General features: G+C 41.6%; 1 protein-coding gene across 2 annotated transcripts in view; it reads right to left on the minus strand.

Annotated features, from left to right (window-relative positions):
- Positions 1–25,689, minus strand: part of TLK1 (tousled like kinase 1) — a 143,471-nt gene that overhangs the window by 59,503 nt on the left and 58,279 nt on the right. For both annotated transcript variants that reach the window (XM_040971701.1, XM_040971702.1), the window contains one exon: positions 13,191–13,262. In XM_040971701.1, coding sequence (XP_040827635.1) covers positions 13,191–13,262 — 72 coding nt within the window. The remainder of the gene's footprint in view (positions 1–13,190; positions 13,263–25,689) is intronic.

The raw sequence follows: 25,689 nt of genomic DNA on the forward strand, positions 1-25,689 counted from the left end.
GTAATAATGCTCTTGTTTCTTTCTATCATATATAGTTATTACAAACGATCAAAGAATTCTACATGCAATGGAGTAGTAAGAAAAAAACAAAGAAAGAAGATACAGTACTCTTTAAATCAGATTAGCTGTGTAGACACTAGCCTTGTTACACCAACATTCTGGCATTCAAACGTCCCAAGGTAACAGTTTGACTTTACACAGTATTTTATAGCAACTGAAAATCTGTTCACAAAACAAGGACGAACATAAAGAACCCAACGGGTGATAGCAATAAACTGATGCCTCTACTTGCATGGGAACATGTGTCAATGATGACTACATAAAGTTTTTATGTCCAATTGGGCAATTTATCGTAGATGTATTTTTATTCAATATAAGTAAGATCAAATGTAAGAATATACAGTCCTTGATACTGTCAAAAATGAGGGATATAAATTAATTCAGATTATTCTATGAAAAACATTAACAACTTCTTTGAGTCTCAAACTAGAGCAATATTTATAATTGTACACATAAATGTATTACACAAAATTGTGACAGCATGTTAAAAGATAACATTAAAACATCATCTCAAAAGAGGAGTGCGTCTTAAGCTTTTTTTAATTGAAGTCCATCAAAACTACTAAATGGGCAAGTTAGGTCATTATTATCTCGAACACAATTAACACAGTTAACACACAAATCTATTCAATTTCTTTTGGGCAAATGAGAAAATGCCTTAAAACAGAAAGAAAAGTTAATTCACCATTAAGTGATTTCCTTAACAGAATATTTCATTTTTTTTTTAAGATTTATTTATTTTTATTGGAAAGGCAGATGTACAGAGAGGAGGAGAGACTGAGAGGAAGATCTTCCGTCCGATGATTCACTCCCCAAGTGAGCGCAATGGCTGGTGCTGTGCTGATCCAAAGCCAGGAGCCAGGAACTTCCTCCAAGTCTCCCACACAGGTGCAGGGTCCCAATGCTCAGGGCCGTCCTCGACTGCTTTCCCAGGCCACAAGCAGGGAGCTGGATGGGAAGTGGAGCTGGCGGGATTAGAACCGGCAACCATATGGGACCCTGGTGCGTTCAAGGCGAGGACCTTCATCATTATGCTATCACGCCAGGCCCAAAATATTTCATTCTTAAACATATCTGAATGAATTCTTCTGAAACATCCATGTACTCTTTCACTCTCTCCTCCTTGCTCTTTGACTTTCCAATAAAAATAAAATAAAACTTTACCAAAAAATAAAAAATAAATCCATGTAGCCAAAGATTGATTTTCAAATACACAATTCACTGGCTAGTCCCACAACTCACACTTTGGCATCAAAATCAAGGTTATTAAAATTTGAACAAATGGCCTGAGAAATCTTGCCTGCAGCTGATAAAAAAAAAATCTTCAATTTTAATCCATATTTCTAGGCAAACTTTGTTGAAGCAGATGTGAAACAGGGAAATGCCAGAGAAATATCTTTGTTATTTTAGTGAAACATATCAAAACAGCGCCAGGCGAGAAAGGGAAATCTGGATCCCTAGGAAAGCAGTCAGTGTAAACACAGGCGTCTTCTCAACAACATCAAATGTAGAAGGTTTTGGTTTCTTTCTTTTTTTTTTCTTTTATTTTAATCAAGTTTTCACTATAAATTCAGTTTAGTTCTATTCAGGAACCAAAACCATTAACACTGGGAACTATTATCTGGAAATGTTTACTTGAACCTTAACTCCTAGGAGACAACTTCCATTATATTACTTCAATTTCTACTACAAAAATGTGTCATATTTAAGAATCTCTCTTTTTAGAAATATTTTTAAAAATTTTTATTGGAAAGTCAGATATACAGAGAAGAGAGGCAGATAGGAAGATCTTCTGTCCACTGATTCACTCCCCAACTGGCCACAACAGCAGGAGCTGAGCTGATCCAAAGCCAGGAGCCAGGAGCTTCTTCCAGGTCTCCCACACAGGAGCAAGATCCCAAGGCCTTGGGCCATCCTCTACTGTCCCCAAGCCACAAGCAGGGAGCTGATGGGAAGTGGGGCAGCTGGGACACAAACCGGCACCCATGTGGGATCTCAACAAGTGCAAGATGAGGACTTTAGCTGCTAGGCTATGGCACTGGACCCAGAATCCCCAACTTTTTTTTTTAACATTGTGTTATGTGACACAGTTTTAGGCACTGGGATTCCTCCCAACCCTCCCCCCAAGGTAGATTCCTCCACCTTGCTGCATTGCGACAGTTCAAGTTCAGCTGGGGTTCTTTCACTGCAAGCATATACCAAGCATAGAGTCCAGCATCTTATTGTCCACATAAGTTCAATGGTTTCTTGGGGAGACCATCTCTGGTCTGAAGGTAGAGCCGGCAGAGTATCATCCCGACCAATCAAAAGCCCCAACATAACATCAGCAACAATCCACAACGTTATAGAATGACTTTTTTAAAGAATCTTTTATTATTATTAATTTTTTTTGATACAGTTCCATAGATTCTAGAATCCCTTTAAAAAAAAAGAGTTGTTTTTTTATTTGAAAAGCAGAGTTACACAGTGAAAGGGAGAGACAGACAGACAGACAGACAGACTGACCGACCGACCTTATCCTCTGGCTCACTCCCCAAATGGCTGCAACGGCCAGAGCTAAACAGATTCAACACCAGGAGTCAGAATTTTGTTCCAGATATATCACATGGGGCAGGGACCAAAACATCTGAATGAGCCTCCGCTGCTTTTCCAGGCCATTGGAAGTGGAGCAGCCAGGACTTAAACCGGCACCCAGGTGGGATGCTGGCACCACTGTGAAGGCTTAACTTGCAGTGCCAGGACACTGGCTCCCAGCATCCCAATTTTTACTATCTAAGTAAATCCAAACTAACATATCAGCAAGTTTGAGTGGACTATTTTCCGCTGATTTGTATGTATGCAGGTACTTAAAGATTTATTCATTTATCTGAATGGCAGAGACAGAGATATGCTGATTCACTCTCCAAATGTTTACAACAGACAGGGCTGGGCCAAGGTGAAGCCGTGGACCTGTAACTCCATCCAGGTCTCCCCCGTGGGTGGGGGGCCCAGGCACTCAAGCCTGGCTGTGGAGTAGCCAGGACTCACACCAGTGCTCAGGTAAGATCGTCACAATGCCAGCTCCATCTTTATCATTAGCATGTGATATTAACGACAACAGAGCACGCTGAAGAAATTGAATAACCGTCCAATTACAATATGTGCTCACAGGTAAACTTAAAATGTTAGCTTACAACAAGCCCTACAGATTTGTTTTAATTTCCTTTACACACACACTACACAGTCACAATTCTATCTGTATCCTAAAGAAATACTATTGTTAAAACAATAACTCTTACTTTCCATTCTTGTTGGTAGATTTCAAATCATACAACCAGACTCAAATAGTTGGGTGACGGACTGAGAATCAATATTTCAAAGTAATTTATTCTGGAAATGTTGGCCTTCCTTTCCTCCTCAGTTATTTTACAGATTTGAAAGGCAAGTTAAGGAGTAAAGGAAATGCCAACATTTTTTAAGAGGCCTTGTAATGGTACAGTTGAGAACAAAACACTATGAGGGAGTAAGACACCAGTGTATATGATGCTCCTAACGGTCCCTTTAGCATGAAGCTCTAAATTATTTTTCTGTGATAAAGCATAAATGTTCTGTCACAGAATATGCACACCTAAACCTTTTAACATAATGACAAAGTGTATTTTGGAAACTTGCATCAAACTTACACTACCACTATACAGTTCTTACACCTTGAGCTTCCAGTGGCAATTCCTACTATTCCTGTATGCTGACATCATCACTGTGAGTTCCAGGTCATGTATGTATGTATCCTAATGTTACATTTTATTCCAAGTCCTAAGATGATGGATTATCAGGTTACAATTCACACAAAGATTTGTAGGGATGGTTCAAGAAAAAGAGAAGTATAGGGGGTGGGTGGGAGGTCCTGAACCCAGAAGTTTGAGAACTGTTTGTTAACGAGGTCAACCACAATAGCTTATATCACAGCAGAACAGACGAGATGGGTATACTCAACAACGTGGCAGCTTGCTTAGGAGGTGGGTAGATAGCGGTGCTAAATTTACTCATTAGAGGCTGGCATTTGTGGCCCAGTGAGTTAAGCTGCCACCTGTGACAGTAACATCTCACATTGCCATGCCCACACCAAGTCCCAGATGATCTGCTTCTAATCCAGCTCCCTGCTGAAGCACCTAGGAAGGCAGCAGATGACAGACCAAGTGTCTAGGCCTCTGCCATCTACATGGGAGACCTGGGTGGAGCTTCAGGCCCTTTACTTCAGCTTGGCTCAGTCCTGGACTTTGTAGCTACCTGGGGAGCAAGCCAGTGGATAGGACTTCTGTTTCTCTCTACTTTCTACTTTTCAAAAAAAAAAAAAAAAAAAAAATCAATACTAAAAAAAAAAAAAAAACACAACTCTCATCTTGTTTTCATCAATCAACTTAGGACATTCTTGCTCTAAAATCAACCAACAAACTGTCACATGCAATTAAAATGTTATACTTAATTCTTTTATGTATTACAGGAGTGGGGAGGGAGGGGGAGACCTTCCACATATCCTGGTTCAGCTCTCAAATACTTCCAACAATTAGAACTGTGATATCCTAAAGTCAGGAGCCAGGATCTCCACCATGCCTCCCACGTGAGTGGAAGGAATCCAATTACTTGAAGCCATCACCTGCTGCCTGCCAAGGTGCACTTTATCAAGAAGCTGCAATGAAGAGTAGAAGCCGGGCTCAAACTTAGACATTCCAATGTGGGAGGAGAAGTCCAGACTGGCATCTCAGCCACTCTGACATATGTCTGCCCCTTAAATGTACTTCATAAAGTAACATTTAATAGATATCTTCTTGCCAGAGAAATGGCTTACAGAATCATTATTTCAAGATTTCATGTTCTTGGGACTGGCGCTGTGGCACAGCAAGCTAAGCCTTTGTCTGAAGCACCATATAAGCACTGGTTCATGTTCCAGCTGCTTCACTTCTAATCCAGCTCCCTGCTTGAGGCTTGGGAAAGCACTGGCGATAGCTCAAGTACTTCGGCCTCTATACCTTGATAAGAGACAGAAAGAAGCTCTTGGCTCCTGGATTCACATGGGCTCAGCTCTGACCATTGTGGCCATTTGGGAAATGAACCAGAAGAAAAAAGATCTCTCTATCCACTCCCCTTTTCTCTAACTCTACTTTTCAAACAAAGTACAATGAATCTTATTTTAAAAATCATGCTCTCCAAGAATTCAGGATATTATCTAGGCAAACTATATCGGAATTTCCAAGTAGAAACCCTGAGTACTTTGAAAAAGCCCGTCAAATGGTTCTGATATACATATCCTTCCCCTTTATGAAAATAGAGCCACATTTGGCTTCTAGCTCACTGCTCCTTCCAAGAATGTGTATCTTCAAGCAGGCCAACCAACTTCCTGAGGAACCCTATTAATTACAACACATTTGGAGTCAGATTCTCCAAGAAGGCCACCTCGATAGCACATGATAGCCTTGAGCTCGCAGGCTCAGACAGCCCTCTGCCACAGCCTCCCCTGCAGCTGGGATTATAGGTGAGCACCATAGTACCCAGTCAGAATCACATTTATACTATTTCTAACCAAATACAGTCTGGGTAATAAGCTTGTATCTTCCAATGAATGGTGACAATTTACACAGGTTTCTCACTTTAGGTAAAGAGAAGTGTGATGGCTCTATTGGCTAATCTTTCACGTGCAAGCACCAGCACCCACAAACTGGGAGCCAGTTTGTGTCGCGGCTGCTCCACTTCCCATCCAGCTCCCTGCCTATGGACTGTGAACGCAGCAGAGGAAGGCTCCAGGCTTATGCCCTTACAGCCACATGAGAGCTTCTGGCTCCTGGCTTTGAATCAGCTCAGTTCCAGTCATTGCAGTCATGTGGGAGTGAACCAGCAGATGGAAGATCTTTCTATCTATCCTTCTCTCTAAATAACACTTTTCAACAAAAATAAGTATCTTTAATTTTTTAATAAATATTTTTAAGATTTATTTATTTTTACTGCAAAGTCAGATATGCAGAGAGGAAGACAGACAAGAGAGGAAGATCTTCAGTCTGATGATTCACTCTCCAAGTGACTGCAATGGCCAGAGCAGAGCCAGTCTGAAGCCAGGAGCTTCTTCCAGGTCTCCCACACAGGTGCAGCGTCCCAAGGCTTTGGGCCATCCTCAACTGCTTTCCCAGGCCACAAGCAGGGAGCTGGATGGGAAGTGGAGCTGCCGGGATTAGAACCAGTGCCCATATGGGATCCCAGCTTGTTCAAGGCGAGGACTTTAGCTGCTAGTATTTTGTAAATAAGTATTTTTTAAAAAGTGGGGTGGGAGAGATACACACAGGAACTGCCCCAGCTTCCATATATTCATAACATAAAGACGACACTCTTAAAATCATGAACACTAACTCAAAAAACTCAAGAGAAATGCAGTGAAAACAAACAGCAACACAAGACCAGTGCACAAAGTGTTTAAGACCTAATGACAAACAGGAGGAATGGGAAATAAACAACTTCAGTTGTAGCGTCAGAACATACTTTAAAACTGTTTGATTCTGACTTGGTTTACAAAGACATGAGATGAATGCATTAAAGACTAAATTGAAACTGAAAATAAGTTGAAACATATGTGTGCTTCACAAACACAATTTTCTGAAGCATACCAGTGTTGTATATAAGCACACACGTATGATATGAACATACTTTGAAAAACAGAATTTAAAAACATAGCTATTTTGGTGGGAAAAATGTGAAAAAAATGCAAATGAGAAATCCTCAAAACCGGTACTCACACAATGCCTGAATTTTCAAACTTTGTAGGACAGGAATTTGGCCTATTGAATGAGATGCTGCTTGAGATACTCATATCCCGAATCAGAGGTCCTGGGTTCAAATCTCATCTCTGCTTCTGGTTCCAGCTTATGTACCCTGGGAGATGACAGGGCTGGCCCAAGTAACTGGTTCCCTTTCATTCACATGGGAAACATGCATTGAGTTCCAGGCCCCTGCTTTGGCCTAGCCCAAAAGTATTACAGGCATTTGGCAGTGAAACATCAGGTGGAACACTGACCCCCAAACCCTCAAACCTCCCCTCTCCACATCACCCATCTCTCTCTGCCTTACAATTAAATTTTTAAAGGTTTCTTTTTTCTCCAAAATAAACTGTGCCTTTTAGTTCCATCTTACCATGAACCAGTTGAAGTATTCTCATACAAATGGACAAAGCCTGCTTCTACAACATTAACCACTAAAGATTACATAGTTAATATGCAGTCAGAAATACCCAACCTCAGCAAAAAATAAAGTGGAGAATTACATCTTAGGATGCTGAAAAGGAGAGGTAGGGGAGAAGAATGATTATGGTACCATTACTCATTATGAATTTCTAAGCAGCTACAAAATACATGACTAATCTTAGCATCTTGGGCTAAGGTGTGAATAAGGATAGTGATCAAACAGAATTCAAGTAAAATACAGAAGGAAGGTTGTGTTTAGACACACAGCAGTCTTCCTGCAAACAGGAGACTCAAGGCAGCTTGGAAGACAGTCAGAAAATATCGGTAACCAGATAATAATGGCCTACTTTTCTTATCCTAATAAAATAAAGCAGCAAGATAAAGCACAGGTCCAAGTCCTTCAGGTCTTCTAAAACATTTAACCAGGGATGAATGAACTCCCTTCTCTGACCCTCCCATAAAATCTTTATCACCCTTCAAACAAACAACATGTTCACAAATGCAGTGTTCACTCACTTAACTCCCAACACTGAGGAAAGAATGTTCCCAGTACCACCCTGCTCACAAATGGTCGGATATCACCTTCTCCAAAGAAAGGTGCCCGGGTTTTATGTCCCTCCCTTCTGTTCCCTTCAGCACTTCCTTGTCTCTATCAGGGCTCTGTCACAGGGCCCTCTTCTAAGAGCACAACACGTCAAGCTCATCAACTGCAGATACTGTCTCTTTGCCCTTACAGTCAAGAGTCTGCCAAACAGAGTCAATATTTGCAGTGACAACTTCCTCACTTTCCAATCATTCCATAATCAACTACAATCTGGCATCATATTCTCATTAATCTACTAAAACAAGCCTAAGTGACAAATTCATAGTCAAATTTTACAGTGATTATCTTAACCAACTTCTGTGACATTTACTTGTACTCACTATCTCCCTTCTCATGTTTTTCTCCCCACCACCTGCCACGTCTTCAACAGGCTGCCACTCTCTCCCCGCAGCACACATACATCACCTAGTTCACTGGCACCACATCTACTATCTCAGGAATCCCTCCTACGACTCCTGAAAGTTTCAATTTATATGGGCTACAGCTATCAATATTTAACCTTTTAGAATCTAAAACAAAGCATTTGCTGAATAGAATACCTAAGTACACAATGCATAAACAATTAGTTTTGAGGTCATCTGTCATAGGACCTTGGGAAAATTTCACTGTGAATTCATGAGAAAATCAAAGTTAAAAGGCCAAACAATGCTTAAGCACTGTTACAAAAAAAAAAAAGAAAAAAAAAAAAGTTTAACCTGGACACCTTTAAAGAGGCTCCCCAGAGTCCTCGGGAATCCCCAGGTACATTAGGAGATGGGCTTGGGTTTAAGCCTTCAGAATTCCTACACTAAAACCTCCCAGGTCTTCTTCACTACCCTGACCTGTTTGTTTCCTAAACGCTGGAAAACTTCTACTGCCTAATATAATATCTCCGTCTATTTATGCCAAATTATTCAACTCTTTGCATTAAATGTGTTCTTATTACTGTCACCCATCTGAAATCAAAGGAACTAAAGCTAGATAGTCCTTTTTAATGCAAATTCAAGTCATTAATATTCATTGATTCAATTTTTTAAGTTTTATTTGTTTTTATTGTAAAGACTGATTTACAGAGAAGGAGAGACAGAAAGATCCTTCATCCGCTGGTTTACTTCCCAACTGGCCCCAAGGGCTGGAGCTGAACCAATCCAAAGCCAGGAGCCAGGAGCTTCTTCTAGGTTTCACAAGTGAGTGTAGGGTCCCAAGGCCTTGGGCCATCCTCTACTGTTTTCCCAAGTCACAAGCAGGGAAGTTGGATGGGGGGTCAGGCCACTGGGATTAGGACCAGCACCCATATGGAATCCGGGCAAATGCAAGAACTCAATCATTTGTTTTTATTGAGCCCAATGTGATAGCCTACTGGCTAAAGTCCTCGCCTTGAACACACTGGAATTCCCCATATGGGCGCCGGTTCTAATCCCAGAAGCCTCGTTTCCCATCTAGCTCCCTGCTGTGGCCTGGGAAAAGCAGTTGAGGACGGCCCAGTGCCTTGGGACCCTGCACCCGCATGGGAGACCCTGAAAAAGCTCATGGCTCCTGCGTTCGGATTGGCTCAGTTCCAGATGTTGCAGCCACTTGGGGAGTGAATCAGCAAATAAAAGATCTTCCTCTCTGTATATCTGACTTTCCAATTTAAAAAAATTTTGTTTTTATTACATCTATTTGAAAGAGTCAGGGTAGCTGGCATGGTGATAGAACAGGTAAAATCTTCCACCTGCAGCCCTGGTATCCTATATGGTTCTAATTCAAGTCCAACTGTTCCATTTCTAATCCAGACCCCTGCTAATGGCTTGGAAAAACACCAGAGAATGACCCAAGGATTTGGAACCCTGTACCACATATGAAACTCAGAAGAAGCTCCTGGCTTCAGACTGAAAATGGCCCAATTTGGGCTATTGCAGCCACTTGGGGAGTGATTCAGCAGATGAAGATCTCTCTTCCTCTCTCATGACCTTCTCTCCCTCTCTCTGCAACTGACTTGCAAGTAAAAATAATTTTTAAAAATATACATTTTTATTTGGAAGGGAGAGTTAAAGAGAGGAGTAAGAGAAGGATATTCCATCCACTGGCCATCCTCTGCTAGTTTCCCAGGTCATAAGCAGAGGTAGAACCCCTTTTATTTCATGTTGTCTGACCATATTCCAAACCAAGCCATCTTCCTTTGAGCAACCACATCCCTCCAAGCCTTTCCACTATATTTTAAAAACAGGAAGCTGTTACAACTCATTTCCTGTCTCCCATCACTTGAACATTTGCCCATCACTCAATCCCTTTACCCAGTGTGTGAATGGGTAGAATCACCTAGGTTGCTGGCTTTGAAGGTGCTGGACACCTGGAGTCACTGCCATGCTTCTATACAAAAGCAAAGCCCACCTTCAAGTCCTCCTGCCTGTCTTCTCAGATTTGGTCCTTACCCTGCACGATGAATTCATACCCTTTCTGAATAATTCAACTACTGCCTCTTATTTTAAAGCAAGAACTCTTTGCCTCCCAGCCCGTGCAAGCAAATGAAACAGAGTTCCTGCTGTTTGTTCTCACAATAATTTGTGCTTTAGTTTTGTCTGTAACACAGCCATAGTTTGTAAAGCAGTTTGACTAAACATTTGTCTGTCCTAGACACTGAGCTTATCTGAAGGCAAGAACTGCATCTTACTCGCTTTATATTCATGCACTATGTTTCAGTAAATGCTTGCTGAAAATACAAAGATTTTCTGAAGCCTGGGTATATAAAATGAAGCAAAAGCAATACCATCCCACCAGCCAGGAGTTTTTCTTAACAAGAGGAAAAAAACTTTTTCCTTGTGTAATTCTACATTAGAAATACAAGTTAAATTCTTAAAGTAATTCACATACAAACTGGAAAAAACGAGTTTCAGCTGGCATCACTGCAGTCATTCTAACAGTAACTAATGTGTGCCTCAGTTTTCACAGTGAAAACAACAGAAGAGAACAGGAGGCTTCCAGATATCTGAAGAGTACAGTGGAGGATAGAAAACAGCAAAGAGCAGTACTGTGTACAAGCCCACCACACAGCCCAAGGACTCTACAGATAATATCTGAATGGTGAGCCAGAATACATTAAATTATGGAAAAGCTACAAGAATTGAGGTGAGCTAAAAAGATGAGCAGTAGAAGACGGTTATTCTAAAAATAAACCTTCTAGCACCATCTGCCCACAAAAACTATCATTTTAAAAAAGGTAATGCTTTAGAGTTACAAAAATAAATGACATCAGAATACAAGGGAAAACGCTACATTAACTTTACTAGTAGGCATACTGATGGGAAAAGCAATACTTCCATTTGGCACCAATTCACACTCAACAATTGTGCTTAATAATCTATGATGATTACTATTTTGATATGCATTAAATTTCACCCCAAGGAAATTAAGGTACCTACTATAGGGATAAAATTTGGGTATTATTTTCTACATAAGAAATATCTTAAATGTCTTAAAGACAAATATTCTTTTACAAAAAGGTTTCTGTAACTTTTAAGGAAAAATATAATCTATAGTCATTTCCAAAATACTGTACAACCATGCCTAATAATTTCAGAAATCTTAGATCAATAGGCTTTATAATAATTTCAAAAATCTCAGATATAGAATACAGAATAGCAAAACCCGGAAGTTTTTTCCAACATTTTCTCTCACTGTCCAAAAGGGCAACTCATCTGAACAAAAGAAACCTACAACAGCAGCCCAATCAATTATCTTTCACTACAAATGCCACTATGGTCTTGCATTTGTGGAACACCAACGCACTAACTAAAAATATATCTAAAAGTGATTCTTAAAATTTTCTTAAACATAGGTGGGATTTTCTTACTTACTGTTTCCTCTGAAAGAACCCAAACACTAACTCTATAGCCCACTGGGAATATGGATATCTATAAAGAATACAGGAAGATTTGACCACTGCATATGACATTTTATTCTTCTGTTTTCAGTAGAAAAAAAAAAAACTGTCAAAAATACCATATAATGTAAGCAGAAAGGAGAAGTACCTGTAATTAGCTTATTTCCTGCATAATGTTTATACCTTTAAGTAGCCTACAGAAGAGGTGGCATGTAATGTCACTGAAAATGCTTAATTTTGTAAAAATGTCAAGAAATGTTCCAAAGTCCAAAAAATTTAAAGTGAAACATTCTTGAGAGTAGTTTTTGAAAACATCCATGAGTAAAAATAGCTTTACAGTTTTTAAGCACTCAGTATAAGTGTGTTAATTTGAGGGAGGGAAAAAAAAACACTAAACTGATAATCTGGCACTACCAGGGCTACTAGCGCTTAGCTTACCTCAAGGGAACCTAGTGCAGATAAAGTCCCGTCACTTGCACAGTTCTTTCAGCTGCCTGCCAGTTGTCTCTGTGGAAGGGAAAGCCTGGTGAGAGAGAACCCTAGGCCACACTCCTTTGGAGTGTCAGGGAGCCTGCAGAGAACTGCACAAAACTGTCCACCTAGGTTCCTAGAAATCGCTTATTAATACAGGGCCAAAAAAGATGCCACATTTTAACTTCCCTTTTTAATGAACATGGAAACCAAATGCCTAACGATTACTGAGTGCTAACAACCTAGTAGTATTACAAAGGTGGTTAAATCACCATCCCAGGTAACAGAGGACTCAAATGCAGCAAGTGAGGAAATCACACACACACACACACACACACACACACAATCACATAATCTGAGCACAGAAAATACTATTTTCACAGAAAGTAAAGTTAGAGCACCAAACAAATGCTAATACCCAAATAATACCAATTTAAGAGATGACCTTAAATATTTATCATATTCAAAATGAACTATACTATGGATCCAAACACCTACTTATAAATTTCATCTACTGTCTTGGAGAGTCAGAAGGGAGAGAACTCTACAAATTTTTCTTTTATTTTTCTTTCTTTTTTAAAAAATATATCTAAAGTGAAAAATCAGCAGTGGAACTCCATAAGAAATACTTATCTGGATCTCAAAACATGCAGATCCTTGATCAGAATAAAAGTTAAGAGGGAAATATATAATAAGAAATAACAGACAACAATGAAATCCAATATATTTCAAAACCACTTCACTTTTATCACATGAACAGCTGATAAATATATTTCATTGAGAACATCTATGTATCACCAGAACACAAGCTCAGCAATATAACCGAAGAGGATATACTTTCAATGAAAAGCCTGCTTCCAGACTGAATGTTGTGCTTCACAAGGCAGGACAAAACACTCCTACCAAAAACTCACCAAAAGCAATCCTTTAGCACAGGTATTGATGAAGAAAAACTTATTTAACTCAGATGGTGACTTCAATTTTTTAGCAACATTAAAATGAAATTACTTACCTCTGATTCTTTGTCACTTAAAGATCCCAAGCTTCCAAAACTGTGATTAGAACTTTCATTATTTGTTGAGGCCTGTTAAAAATTTTTTAAAAAGTAAAAATTAGGAGTAATTTTAAATGAACATATTACAAAGTATATATCATCGTTACAAAGGGAAACCAAGCATGATTACTTCTAGCAAGGAAACCAACTAAAGTAATAGTAATACCAAGTTCTTAAGGACAAAGTATCTTGAGATAACAAAGTTCTATTGTATCTCAGAAATGGACTTTTATTCACTGACTTTTTAAAGAACATTAATTTCCGAGATCAAAAGAAGGGAACTGTGGCAGTGTTAGAATACCTAGAACCCTAATACTACTAGCCAGTGTAAAAACTTAAGCTTCTCTTGCCTCCATGTAGTATTTCTACTTTTTAGTTTTCCTTCACATTGATCAAAATCCAATCACATCTCATACATACTCCTTTTCCTTTGTTTCCTATTAATATCCTGTCCTCGTTTGTTGTTGTTGCAGTTTGACTAAATATTTTGCTCAAGAGTCTCTTTATTTTGACACTATTTCTCAACTATGACAGACAAAAATGAGTTATCACTCAGCAGGATGATGTCTCCCTCAGTTGCAACACGTTTTAAGGAGCTTATTAGATCAACGTCTTCTAGGAATGCTGAAACCAGAGGCTGACAGGCTATGGCATGTATACCAAAGATGATGCATGAACTGACTGTGTGTGCACGTAGGCCAGTTCATTTCATGTTTCCTTTCCATGTGTAAGAGCAGCTGCTAATCCTATTATTAAGAGCTTACAAGCTGGTCTACAATTACCCTTAGACAAATTTCAAAAGTGACAACTATGAGCTACTCCTTGTATGTCTAGTACTATACTGGATATTGTAAAGGCTGTCTTCAATACATACTAGCCCATGGAACCAATTAAAATTCAAACAGTACTTAATCACTTCTCGGCCTTTTGGCTAAAATCAAGCGTAAAATTCAAACAGTACTTAGAGAAACATATAATCTAATCAGGGGAGACAGTGGCAGAAGTTTGAGCACTCATAAATTCCCATGGGGGAGAAAACTGTGCAGAACAATATAGCAGGGCCAGGTGCAATAGCATAGCAGTTAAGGTCCTCGTCTTGAATGCACCGGGATCCCATATGGGTGCCTGTTGTTAATCCCGGCGGCTCCACTTCCCATCCAGCTCCCTGCCCGTGGGCTGGGAACGTAGTCGAGGACGGCCCAAAGCCTTGGGACCCTGCACCTGTGTGGAGACCTGGAGGAGACTCCTGGCTTCAGACTGGCGCAGCACCGGATATTATGGTCACTTAGGGAATGAACCATCACACAGAAGATCATCCTCTAGTCTCTCCTCCTCTCTGTATATCTGCCTTTCCAATAAAAATAAATAAATCTTTAAAAAAAAAAAAACCTAAATGGCAAACAAAAAAGCAGACAATATTTACAATAAACTAGATGACAAGAATTTCCATGACTCCTTTCCAAATCACAGGTGAAAACAAATCATCCAACAACCATCAAGCCCTGCACAGGCAGCCCTATCTTGCGGGGAGAAAGCAGAAACAGGATGTCTGACGCAACTCACCTGGGAGATCCCCAAACCAGCAAAGTATTCGCCCAACTCAGTGGGTCTATCTGAGCACAGGACGAGCAGGGACTAAGTGCTAACAGCCTGAGGAGAATGAGAAGCCAGACAAGATGAACCTTCACCAACTCCGGAAACAGCTCTAGGTAAGAGACAGGCACAGTGCCTGACAATTACCACGTGTGGATGAAAAATGACAAAAGGTACAGTAAAGACAGAGAAAAATATCCAGGAAAAAAATGGGGTAGGGAGCAGAGAACCTAGAATTCTCAGCAAATGCCACAGTTTGAGCAGTGTCCAAAAACGAGAGGCAAAAACCATCCTGAACCACTCAAGGTCCAGTAAACCCAATTTCACGTACAAGTAAGCAACAGAAAATGATGTAGGTCGATGCCATAAAAGTCACTGTAAGAAAAAGGTACAGAGTACCATCCTGATAATAAAAGCCTACCAGGAACATACATTCACAAAATGGATGGAAATTGTCAGCTACTATTTCAAAATCAGCTAAAAGACATTACAAAAATTACTCAAGACATGAAAGAACAACATAAATTGGATTTCAAAAAACTCCGAAATAAGGTAATAGAATTCCAGAAATACAAAGCTTCAGAAACCAAGAACCTGAATCAGCCCAAGAGCAAATACATACAGCAGCTAATGCTTCAAGAGAACCAGCAAAAGGAACATTTTTGAAATTAAAAGAAATAAGATAAAAAGGATTTCAAAGAAAGCAACCAATAGGCACAAACATTCAATACCCGGATGGCACAAGCCCTCTAAGAGAATTAAAACAAGAAAACAGCACAAGCTGCCATATAAAAAAAAAGCCTGGAAAAAATTTAATTTGAAACTACTGACGAACTGTATAATACACAACTAAGAAAACCAACCCAGAAGGCTGACATCAATTTTTTCAAAGGCAACACTTTATGTCTGAAGAAAATGGAGGAAGTTAAGATACTCTACGACAGAAACCATACACAAACTTTATATTCAGTTAAACTAACTTAACACAAATACTCTTAACAGTGCCTCTACAAGCTCTTCAAATCTGCAGAACAAGTTTCAGAAAACCCAAATGAATAGCCTCAGCAGTCTAAAAACAAAAAGTAAGCAGCATTATTTAATAAAATAGTTTAATTAGTTTAAATAATTTAATTAAATATTTAATTAGTTAAGAATATGCTAATTTTAGGAACTGTTTTATTTCCTGGAGAGGTGCAATTGCTCAGTATAGATGAAGGAATATTCAGGAGTAAATACAAACCTTATGGTACTGAACTGACTGGAAGCATCAATATAAATTCATGAGACATTTTAAAACAAAATTTATGCTTGCATGTATGTGTATTTCACTATAAATAACAAAATGCCTCTGAACAGATCAACATTTCCACAAAGAACTATAAATCCTGGGGGAAAAAAGTTACAGCTCAGAGTTTCAGATTAACACAACAGCTAGAAAGCAAAGAAATCTACAGCCCAAAGGGGTTGCTCACTGACCTACTCCGGAGTAGACGCTGAGTAACTAAATGGAGAAGTCAGCTGCAGCTCTGTCAGAGACATAGTTGAGATTTCAGCCCAGACAACTTAGTTGTCAGCAAATATAAAAACACGCAGTCAATCAATCAAACGAGCGATCAATCAATCAGTGCTCTCCAGGAGCAGTGGTTTGGCCTGTTAGCCCACAACACCAACGGGAAAAGTTAACTGCTAACTCGGGCTCCTCATTCCGGCTTTCTGCGGGTACAGACCAGCAGTGATGGTGCATATCGTGGGTTCCCGGCACTCACATGAGGAACCGGACTGGGTTCTCCGTTATCAACTGGGCCAGTGGACTGGAAAATACTCTTTGTTTCTCTCTGCCTCTCAAAAAAAGCAACACTCCCCCAAAACAACACACCAACTCCTACAGTCATTTTAACATCCATTCACAGGATTCAAGACAGAACCCAGAATCCCTTAATATAAACAATCCAGACAATATGATCCACAGGCAGGAGAAAAAGACAGTCAACAGAAACCAACCACAAACCTGCACAAATGCTAGTACTAGCAGATAACACAAATCTTAAAGCAGCTATTCTAAGAATGGTCAAAGTGAGAAAACATGCTTGCAATGAATGAACTAGAAACATCTGCAAGAAAAACTGTGAAGGCCCGGCACAGTAGCCTAGCAGCTAATGTCCTCGACTTGCACACGCCAGGATCTGATACGGGCACTGGTTCTAATCCTGGCGGCCCCATTTTCCACCCAGCTCCCTGCCTGTGGCCTGGGAAAGCAGTCGAAGACAGCCCAAAGCATTGGGAGCCTGCACCCACATGGGACACCTGGAAGAGGCTCTGGGATCCTGGCTTCGGATCAGCTCAGTTCTGGCCATAGCAGCTACTTGGGAAGTGAATCATTGGACAGAAGATCTTCCTGTCTCTCCTCCTCTGTATATATTTTTCCAATAAAAAAAAGAATAAATCTTTTTACAAAATCTATGAAAAGAGGTATAAATTCTAGAAATTGAATTATCATTTCTAAAATTTATTTAAAAGTAACTGGGTTTAAGAGCAAAAGGAAAAATTAAGGACTAAAGATAGAACAAATTAAAGAGCAGAGAGTAAAATACTGGAAAATAACATTTGTTGGCCACAATTAAGCAGTGCAACATACATCTGCATGAAACCACACAGAGGGAAAGGAAAGGAAAGGAAAATCTCAAAATACGGATAAGGGCACAGGGTGACACACTAAAGGAGGCTCAACGATTCCCCCAGGCAGGGGAAGTACAAAGACAACTACACCTAGTCACAGAATGACCAAACTGCCAGACCAAAGATTAAAAAAAATGTGGAAAGCACACATGATGACAAAAAAAAAAAAAAAAAGATGTAACTGACCATGCATTAGTCATCATAAAATATTCTGTGTGAAAATGATGAGCCAGAAAAATCTAAGGCTGAGGAACAGTTAAAACAATGGTGTCTCATCCACTTTCCCATATTCCTTGACCCTTCCACAGGCAGTCTACATGGGCAAGCATCTTTCTCAACTATGTAAAAATCGTCAAAACTAAAAACAGGAGAATTAAAGATTAAGTGCAAATCTATACATTAGGTGGGAGACACTAAGTCTCCTCCCCAGGTTCAATCCCATCAAGTTAGCACTGCATGTATGATGCTGCGGTGCGAGATTATAAAATCTCTCTGTGAGGAAAACAACATCTTGGAAAACAACTTACAAATACCAGGAATCAGGCCAGGCGCAGTAGCCTAGCGGCTCAAGTCCTCGCCTTGCAAGTGCTGGGATCTCAAATGGACTCCAGTTCTAATCCCAGCGCCTCTGCTTCCCATTGAACTCACTGCTAATGGCCTGGGAAAGCAGTTAAGGACTGCCCAAAGTCTTGGGCCCCTGCACCTGAGTGGGAGACCTGACTCCTGGCTTCAGATCGGCTCAGATCCAGCCATTGCTTCCAATTCTGGAGTGAACCAGCAGCTGGATCTTCCTCTCTGCATATCTGTCAAATAAAACTAAATCTTTAAAAAAATAACACAGATCGGGCCCGGCGCGGTGGCGCAAGTGGTTAAAGGTCCTCGCCTTGCACGCCCGGGATCCCATATGGGCGCCGGTTCTAATCCCGGCAGCCCCGCTTCCCTTCCAGCTCCCTGCCTGTGGCCCGGGAAAGCAGTCAAGGACGGCCCAAAGCTTTGGGACCCTGCACCTGCGTGGGAGACCCGGAAGAGGCTCCTGGCTTCGGATCGGCATAGTATCGGCCCGTTGCGCTCACTTGGGGAGTGAATCATCGGAGGGAAGATCTTCCTCTCTGTCTCTCCTCTCTGTATATCCGCCTTTCCAATGAAAAAATAATAAAAATAAATCTTTAAAAAAAAAAAAATAACACAGATCACAGATCTCTGAGAAATGACCTACTCAAGGCTGTCTTCCTGTAAAATCCACCTGCCAACTCATACAAGGTGGTGAACAAGTATCTAAACACTCAATGCACACATACAAGCAAAGTTCAATATTTGCTATGTATCTGAAGAAGTAACAAAAGACAAGAAGCAACCAATTTGAAGTAACCATCAATCCAGGTACCAGGAGAAACACAAAACATGAAACTATTACTAGTGTAGCTTCAATAGCAAGCCTAAAGGATAAACACAAAATAACCATCAAAAAACTTCAATAAATTTAATATATGATAATTGAGATGGGGAGAGGGGGAAATGCAAAGATAAAAATTGAAAAATTCTAAAACTTTGCTGAAAAGAGATTCCAAAATTGGAAGAGATCACTCCTAGAGATTTTGATACAAATAATAACCATTCCAGAAAAAAAGAATTTAAACATTCTCTAAAAAAATATTTCAAGAAATCTTTCCAGAAAAAGAAAGCATAATCTAAGAATGAAGATAGCGGAATAGGGTAAGGACATGTTTAAACAGACGGAGAAATATTATCCAGTGTGAGGCAGAAAGGGCACATTCCAGGAAATGGGACAGAAGGACAGCAGAGCGGTACCTGGAGACTGACAGACATGGAAAAGCAGTGGACACAAGACTGTACTGTTGCAGTGACCAGTGCCCCAGCTGCATTCAGCCAGTGACCATCCAAATTGCACTGGCAGCTGGAACTACAACAGCAACCAGGGAGGAAGACGAGTACCCTGGGAGCTCAGGAGGTGAACCCAGACAAAGAACTGCCCATCCTGCTGGTCTGTTTGATTTGACCAAGAGCAGAGACAGAGTGGCAGATCCCAGATGGGCAGTGTGGGAACAGGGTAGATTTCACAGCCCAGTCTGCTCCCTACAGCCAAATTGGGCACCATTTGGTGTAGCGAGGCAAAGGATATGAGACAGTACTGTGTATGCACTGAGCTGGGAGTGAACTCATTTCTGGTTCAGTAAACTGCAACAACATGGCATCCTACAGGTTCCACCCAGGACAGGTCCAGTTAACCCTAAGACCTCATGGCCAGCAGATCAAGAACTCTAGTAGCGGCAAGTCAGGTGCCATTCTTACACTGTGGCAAACAATTTAAGACTGCAGGGACAACAGTGAGCTGCGCATGTGCTGAGCTTGGTGAGAACTCGCTGAGCTCCGTGCACTGCACTGGCCCTACAGGAAAATAATACTGATTGTGGCATCGTATGGGTCAAAATAGGTCCGTATGCCCTTTGACCTAACAGCCAACAGGTTCCAGCAAGATCAGCACCACCAACAACCTAGCTATATAGGTGTCTCCCTAATCCTGGGAACTGCTCCAACCGGAAGTGGGAGAAAGGTTGTACAGACAACAGTGCAGCCTCCGCACGGTATCACAAGAGGTGGAGAGGGTGAGCCAGGAGCTGGGGCTACGGAGACCATGGTGGAAACCTAACATAAGAACCCAGACCTGGAACTCACTGGAGGGAGTGGCACAATTGACTGCAAGCAAAGAGTTGTGAACCAACTGCAAGAAGTGAAATCAAACTGTAGACCTGTGGGTGACACAGCTTAGAAACCTGCCCCAAGGAGAAGAATATGCTAACCAGAAGTACAATGATCAAGAGCAAAAGAAGAGACAGAGGCACAATGAATATTACTGAAGACTCCCCTGCAAAGGAGCAAAAGCCTCTGCCAACCTCAGAGTTCACTGAGGAAGATGCTAAGAAAATGGGAGATACAGAATTCAAAACACTTGGTATAAAACTTCTTACCAACAATGAGAAACACATAAAGCAGGCACATAAGGAATGTGTCGCACTGGAAATGAATCAAATGAAAGCTGATATCAGAAATAAAGATGACGAATGGAGCAAATTAAAAGTACAGAGGAGAGTCTCCAAAATAGAATGAAGGAGGCAGAGGAAAGAATCTGAAAATTAGAAGATATTTTCTGTCACCAGGGGAAAACAAACAAACAAAAAAGCTGGAAGCAGAGCTGGATCAAGCTAAAAAAAGTATTCAAGAACTGAAAGACACTATTAAAAGACCAAGACAGAGAAAAGGAATAGCACCCAACAAAACTAAGGGCAAATGCAAAGAATATCCCAGTAAAATAACAGAAGACTAAATCAATGAATAACCCATTGCTAAAATGACAGGACCAAAATGTCACACATTCATATTAACCCTGAATGTAAATGAATTGAACTCATCAATCAAACATCACAGATTTGTAGCCTGGATTAAAAAACGAAACCCATCTATTTGTTGCCTACAGGAGACACATTTCACCAACAAAGATCAGCGGAAAGTATAGCTCACGGATTTTGATTTTTTTTGTTAGTTTCATCTTTTCAAAATACTTTCTTCTGATTAAATTCTTCAATGACTCATAGATCATAGAGTAGCATCATTTTCTTCAAGAAGGTTCTTGATTTTCTTTTTCATTTCTTCAGGGACACATTAGTAATTTAGTAGCATGTTATTTAACTCCATTGTGTTATTAATTTTTTTTCATCCTGTTGTTGATTTTGTTTGTGGCTTTTCATTTAGCGGATGTGCATCAACTGTGTAATGGAGACTATGGATACAATAGCATGTTACTTAACTTCATGGCATTGTATATTTCTATTTTTCTTTCTGTTGTTGATTTTGTATTGTGGCTTTTCGTTTAAGGGGTTGTACAGTAACTGTGTAATGGAGCTATCATATCCAGATGTGAGGATATAATGTAGTATGCATCGCTACTTCCAGACAAAGATGGACTCCCAATAAAACTGTTAACTATACCTTGACAATAGGATGCTGGACTCTCTGCCATTGTCCATGCCCACAATGATGGACATATGACTGTGTATGAAGAACGATACTATCATTATACAGGGGAACTCAGTGAAGGGGGAGGGAATTGGGGAGGGGATAAGGGAAATCCCAGGGTCTATGAACGATATAATGAAGTGATAATAATAAAAAGAAGTAAAATTTTAAAAAAAGCATAATCTTCTGGACGGGAAGGATTAAGGGAGGTGCAGGGATACACACGGAGGGAAAAAGGATCTGCATGTTAGGCAGGGATGGAGACAGATCTATTAGCTGCTTTACTCCTCACATGACTGCAACAGCCAGAACTGAGCCAGGCTGAAAACCTGGGTCAGAAGCAAAGTAGCAGCCATTCTCCTGCACGGCAAGTGGGCTGGGGGTGGCAGGCAGCCCCTGGTCTGTGGGAACCTGGCAGCCCCTGGTCTGTGGGAGCCTGAGGATGCAGGCTTGGGAGGGGGAGAGCTGAGGGTATAGTGCCAGTGGGCATGTAGGGACCTGGGAACTCACCTCTAGGCAGGTGGCACGAACCCAAGGATTTCCAGGGCTTTTTTTTTTTTTTCCCCTTGATCCTGAGTGAGGTAAGGAAAGGAGAGAGGAGCCTCAGGTCAGCACATTGCCCTGGTGTGCTGGTGGATCAGGCCTGGAGACGTCAATGGACCTCGATCTTGGGTGTGTGGAGGAGTAAGACACCAGTCCAGCACATGTGCCAGGAACTTGGACTGTTGGGGGGGGGAGGGAGATCTTCAGATCAGCACACCACTCAAGGGGCTTCCAAAGACTAGGCTGAAGAACTCATACACTTCTGGGCACAAGGATTTGGGACTGGATAGGGAAGGGAGCAAGGGAGTATAAGGCAGGGAGGACTGCCATGAGAGTATCTTGCAGGTGAGCGAGGGGACTGAGACCTGGTGGTTTGGAAGAGACTGGAAGACCTTTATGGGTCAGACCTGAGCTGGGCTTATTAGCATGGAACACTGCTGACTACCATATACCAGTCCACACAAAAGCTAGGGCTGGGGGCCTGTCTGGCAGGGCTAGATCCCAGTACCTGACAATAGTGTCTAAACAGGAAACAGGTCACATTAGGATGGACCATGACATTAGCCAACACACAAGAGAACCAAGGTCCAGGGGGTAGATTCTGTGGGGGCTATGAGGGCCTAACCCTGTGGAATTACAAGTCTACTGCTTAGCTTAAAAGTTGGGGTGGTTCTGAGCAAGTGGAGACTCTAAGGTGGACTATGTCAGCCAGTGGATTCTGAAGAGATTTCATCATGCTTGGAATGGCAAGACTGGCAGCAATTCAGAACAGCTCAACTATCAAAACCACTTGAGCAGTGCCCTCAGAGCATGCCCCACATAGGGGACCCAGGAATGGTTGGGAGGGTGGGTGTGGCTTCTCCCTTTGTCTCTCCCTTTCCCCCAGATACAGGAAGGAAAAAAAAGAGAATGTGGAAACAATAGTCTTAGCCACTTTCCTGTAGCTCTTGACCATTTGAGCCCTGATGAACTGTGTAAAGATCATTTTAAAAATGTTAATAAAAAAAAAAAAGAAAGAAAAAAGAGTTGGGGTGGTTCTGGGTTGAACTAGGTATGACCATGGAACCCAACACTCATTGGTACTGGAGCTGGGAATAGGTTGGGCAGCTCCAGGCTACAGCACCCACATGTGTACACTAAAACAGGGTGTGGGGTGGGACAGGCCACAACATTCACCAACTCATATAAAGGCTAGGACGGAGGAGGCAGGCTATGTCGGGTAAGGACCTAGCACCTGCTGGCATGTGTGACATCTGGATCTGAGAGTGGGCTAAGTGGAGAAATGTGGGAAACTGCCCTAGAGGGTCTAGCTCCCACTGGTGAGCACATGGCCTGGGTGTTGGGTAAGCTGGTCAAGATAGCTCCATCCATTGGCAAGTGTGTGGGTTTGTTCTGGAAGGGGGTGGACCCCGGGCAAGCTCACAAGCAAGTGCAGAAATCAGGCTGCAGTGCAAGCCAGGAAGGGGTAGGTTATCTGATATGCATTAACCAGGGATGGGAGCAGACTGAATTGGGCCAGGTTCCAGCACCCGCCAGTGAGAACTGGGACTGGAGGCCGGTTAGGTCAGGCCAGGCAGCAGCATCCAAACACAAAAGCCAAAACAGGTGAGGAGTTATGCCAAGCTGGGTCACAGCAACCATTGGCATACGCAAGATCTGTGGCTGGTAACAGGCCTGGCTGGAGAGCTAAGGGGATGTCCTAGCTGAGCTGTGGTTCCTAATGGTGAACACAGCAGCTGGAGTGGAGGCTGTGATCTGGTATGAACATGCCTGCAGTGACTGGGTCTAGGGTGCACCAGACTGGGCCAGACTACAGCACCCACTCGTGCTCTGGAGAAGCAGGGTAGGTATAGGACAGGCTGGGCTAGGTCTCTGCCTCTGCTGATCCACGCGTGAGCTGACTGGGTGTGGATCAGGCTTGACTGGGTTGTAACACCCAACAGTAAAAACCAGAATGGGTGAAATTCAGTCAGGAGAGGCCACTGTTCCTAGGGGACAACAGGTGGACTAAGTAGGGCTGGCCCAGGGACTCACCAATGGGTGCAAGATCTGGCATTGGGAGAGGTTCTGATGTAGGGGCTTGGCAACTCCTCTGTTGGGATACAGTCTCTGCAGGTGAGCGCAAGAACCAAGAGAGGGAGCAGCCCAGACCAGGCCAGATTCTACAGAACCCAGAAGCAACTCCTGGCTCTTGGCTTCGGATCAGCTCAGTTAATCAGCAGATGGAAAATCTTTGTCTCTACTTCTCTCACTTTGCAATAAAAATAAATCTTTAAAAAAAAAATAAAAGTGGCGAGGGTCGGAATTTGAACCATATGAGATGTCCAGTGCTGCAGGCTGAGGTTTAACCCACGATAGCACAGCACCAGCCCCCATAACTCTCTTACTGTCATCTGTAAGTTACATTCATCTGAACCATTCTTGAAATCTGTCAACACAAAGCCATGAGGATAATGTATTCTAATTAAAGCTTCACTGTTTTCCTTTTGCTTTTAGATCTATCTACAATCCAGCTGGAATAGACATTTTAAAATCATTGTTCAAGAGATGCGAATTAAGAGTTATTTATTTTCCCATATGGATATCTAGCTAATGCAGACTACCTATCATAAAGATGGTCTTGCCTCGGCTATTTTTGCTCTCCTCATTTTGACATAAATTTTGTAATCAGTGTGTTAATTTTCATCTCCTCAAAAATCCTGCTATAATTTTAATTAGGACTTCCCTGAACCTGACAGTGATATAACCCTGAATCTCAATGAGAAATGTGTATCTCATTTAGGTCTTGATTTCTCTGTCTCACAAGATTTCAGATAAGATGTTGATCATCTTTTTTTGTTGTCATATTCCTAAGAATATTGTTTTATATATTGCTGTGTATGCTCTTAATTTTAAAACTTCACTTTCGGAGTGAGTGTTTCTACACAGCGGCTTAAGTCACCACACCTACAAGACCAGCATTCCATACAGGCTCCAGTTCCAATTCTTCTACTTCCAGTCCAGCTTCCTATTAATGTGCCTGGGAAAGCAGCGGAAGATGGCCCAAGTTCCTGGCTCCTGTCACTCACTTTAGAGAACCCGGTGGAGTCCCAGGCTCCCAGCTGGGACTGGCCCAGCCCTAGTCATTGAGGCCATTTGTGGAGTGAGCCAACAGATGGAAGATCTCTTTCCCCCTCTATGTGTAATTCTGCCTTTCAAACAAATAAAACATTTTATTTAAAATTTTATTTCCACTTACTGTTGACAAGAAGAAATATAACTCATTTTAGTGCATGAATTACATTTAATGACTGATTAGTTTAATCACTAGCTGAGCATTCTTCCATATGTGCTGAATAGAACTACTAGAGAGCTCTCCTTTTCTTTTTAAAGATTTATTTTTATTATTTTTTTTTATTGGAAAGGTGGATACACAGAGAGGAGAGACAGAGAGGAAGATCTTCCGTCCGATGATTCACTCCCCAAGTGAGCGCAACGGCCGATACTATGCTGGTCCAAAGCCAGGAGCCTCTTCTGGGTCTCTCATGTGGGTGCAGGGTCCCAAAGCTTTGGGCCGTCCTCGACTGCTCTCCCGGGCCACAGGCAGGGAGCTGGAAGGGAAGCGGGGCTGCTG

The sequence above is a fragment of the Ochotona curzoniae genome, unplaced genomic scaffold (assembly GCF_017591425.1).
Source record: "Ochotona curzoniae isolate NIBS_2020 unplaced genomic scaffold, NIBS_Ocur_1.0 contig_2210, whole genome shotgun sequence".
In the NCBI taxonomy this organism is placed as follows: Eukaryota; Metazoa; Chordata; class Mammalia; order Lagomorpha; family Ochotonidae; genus Ochotona; species Ochotona curzoniae.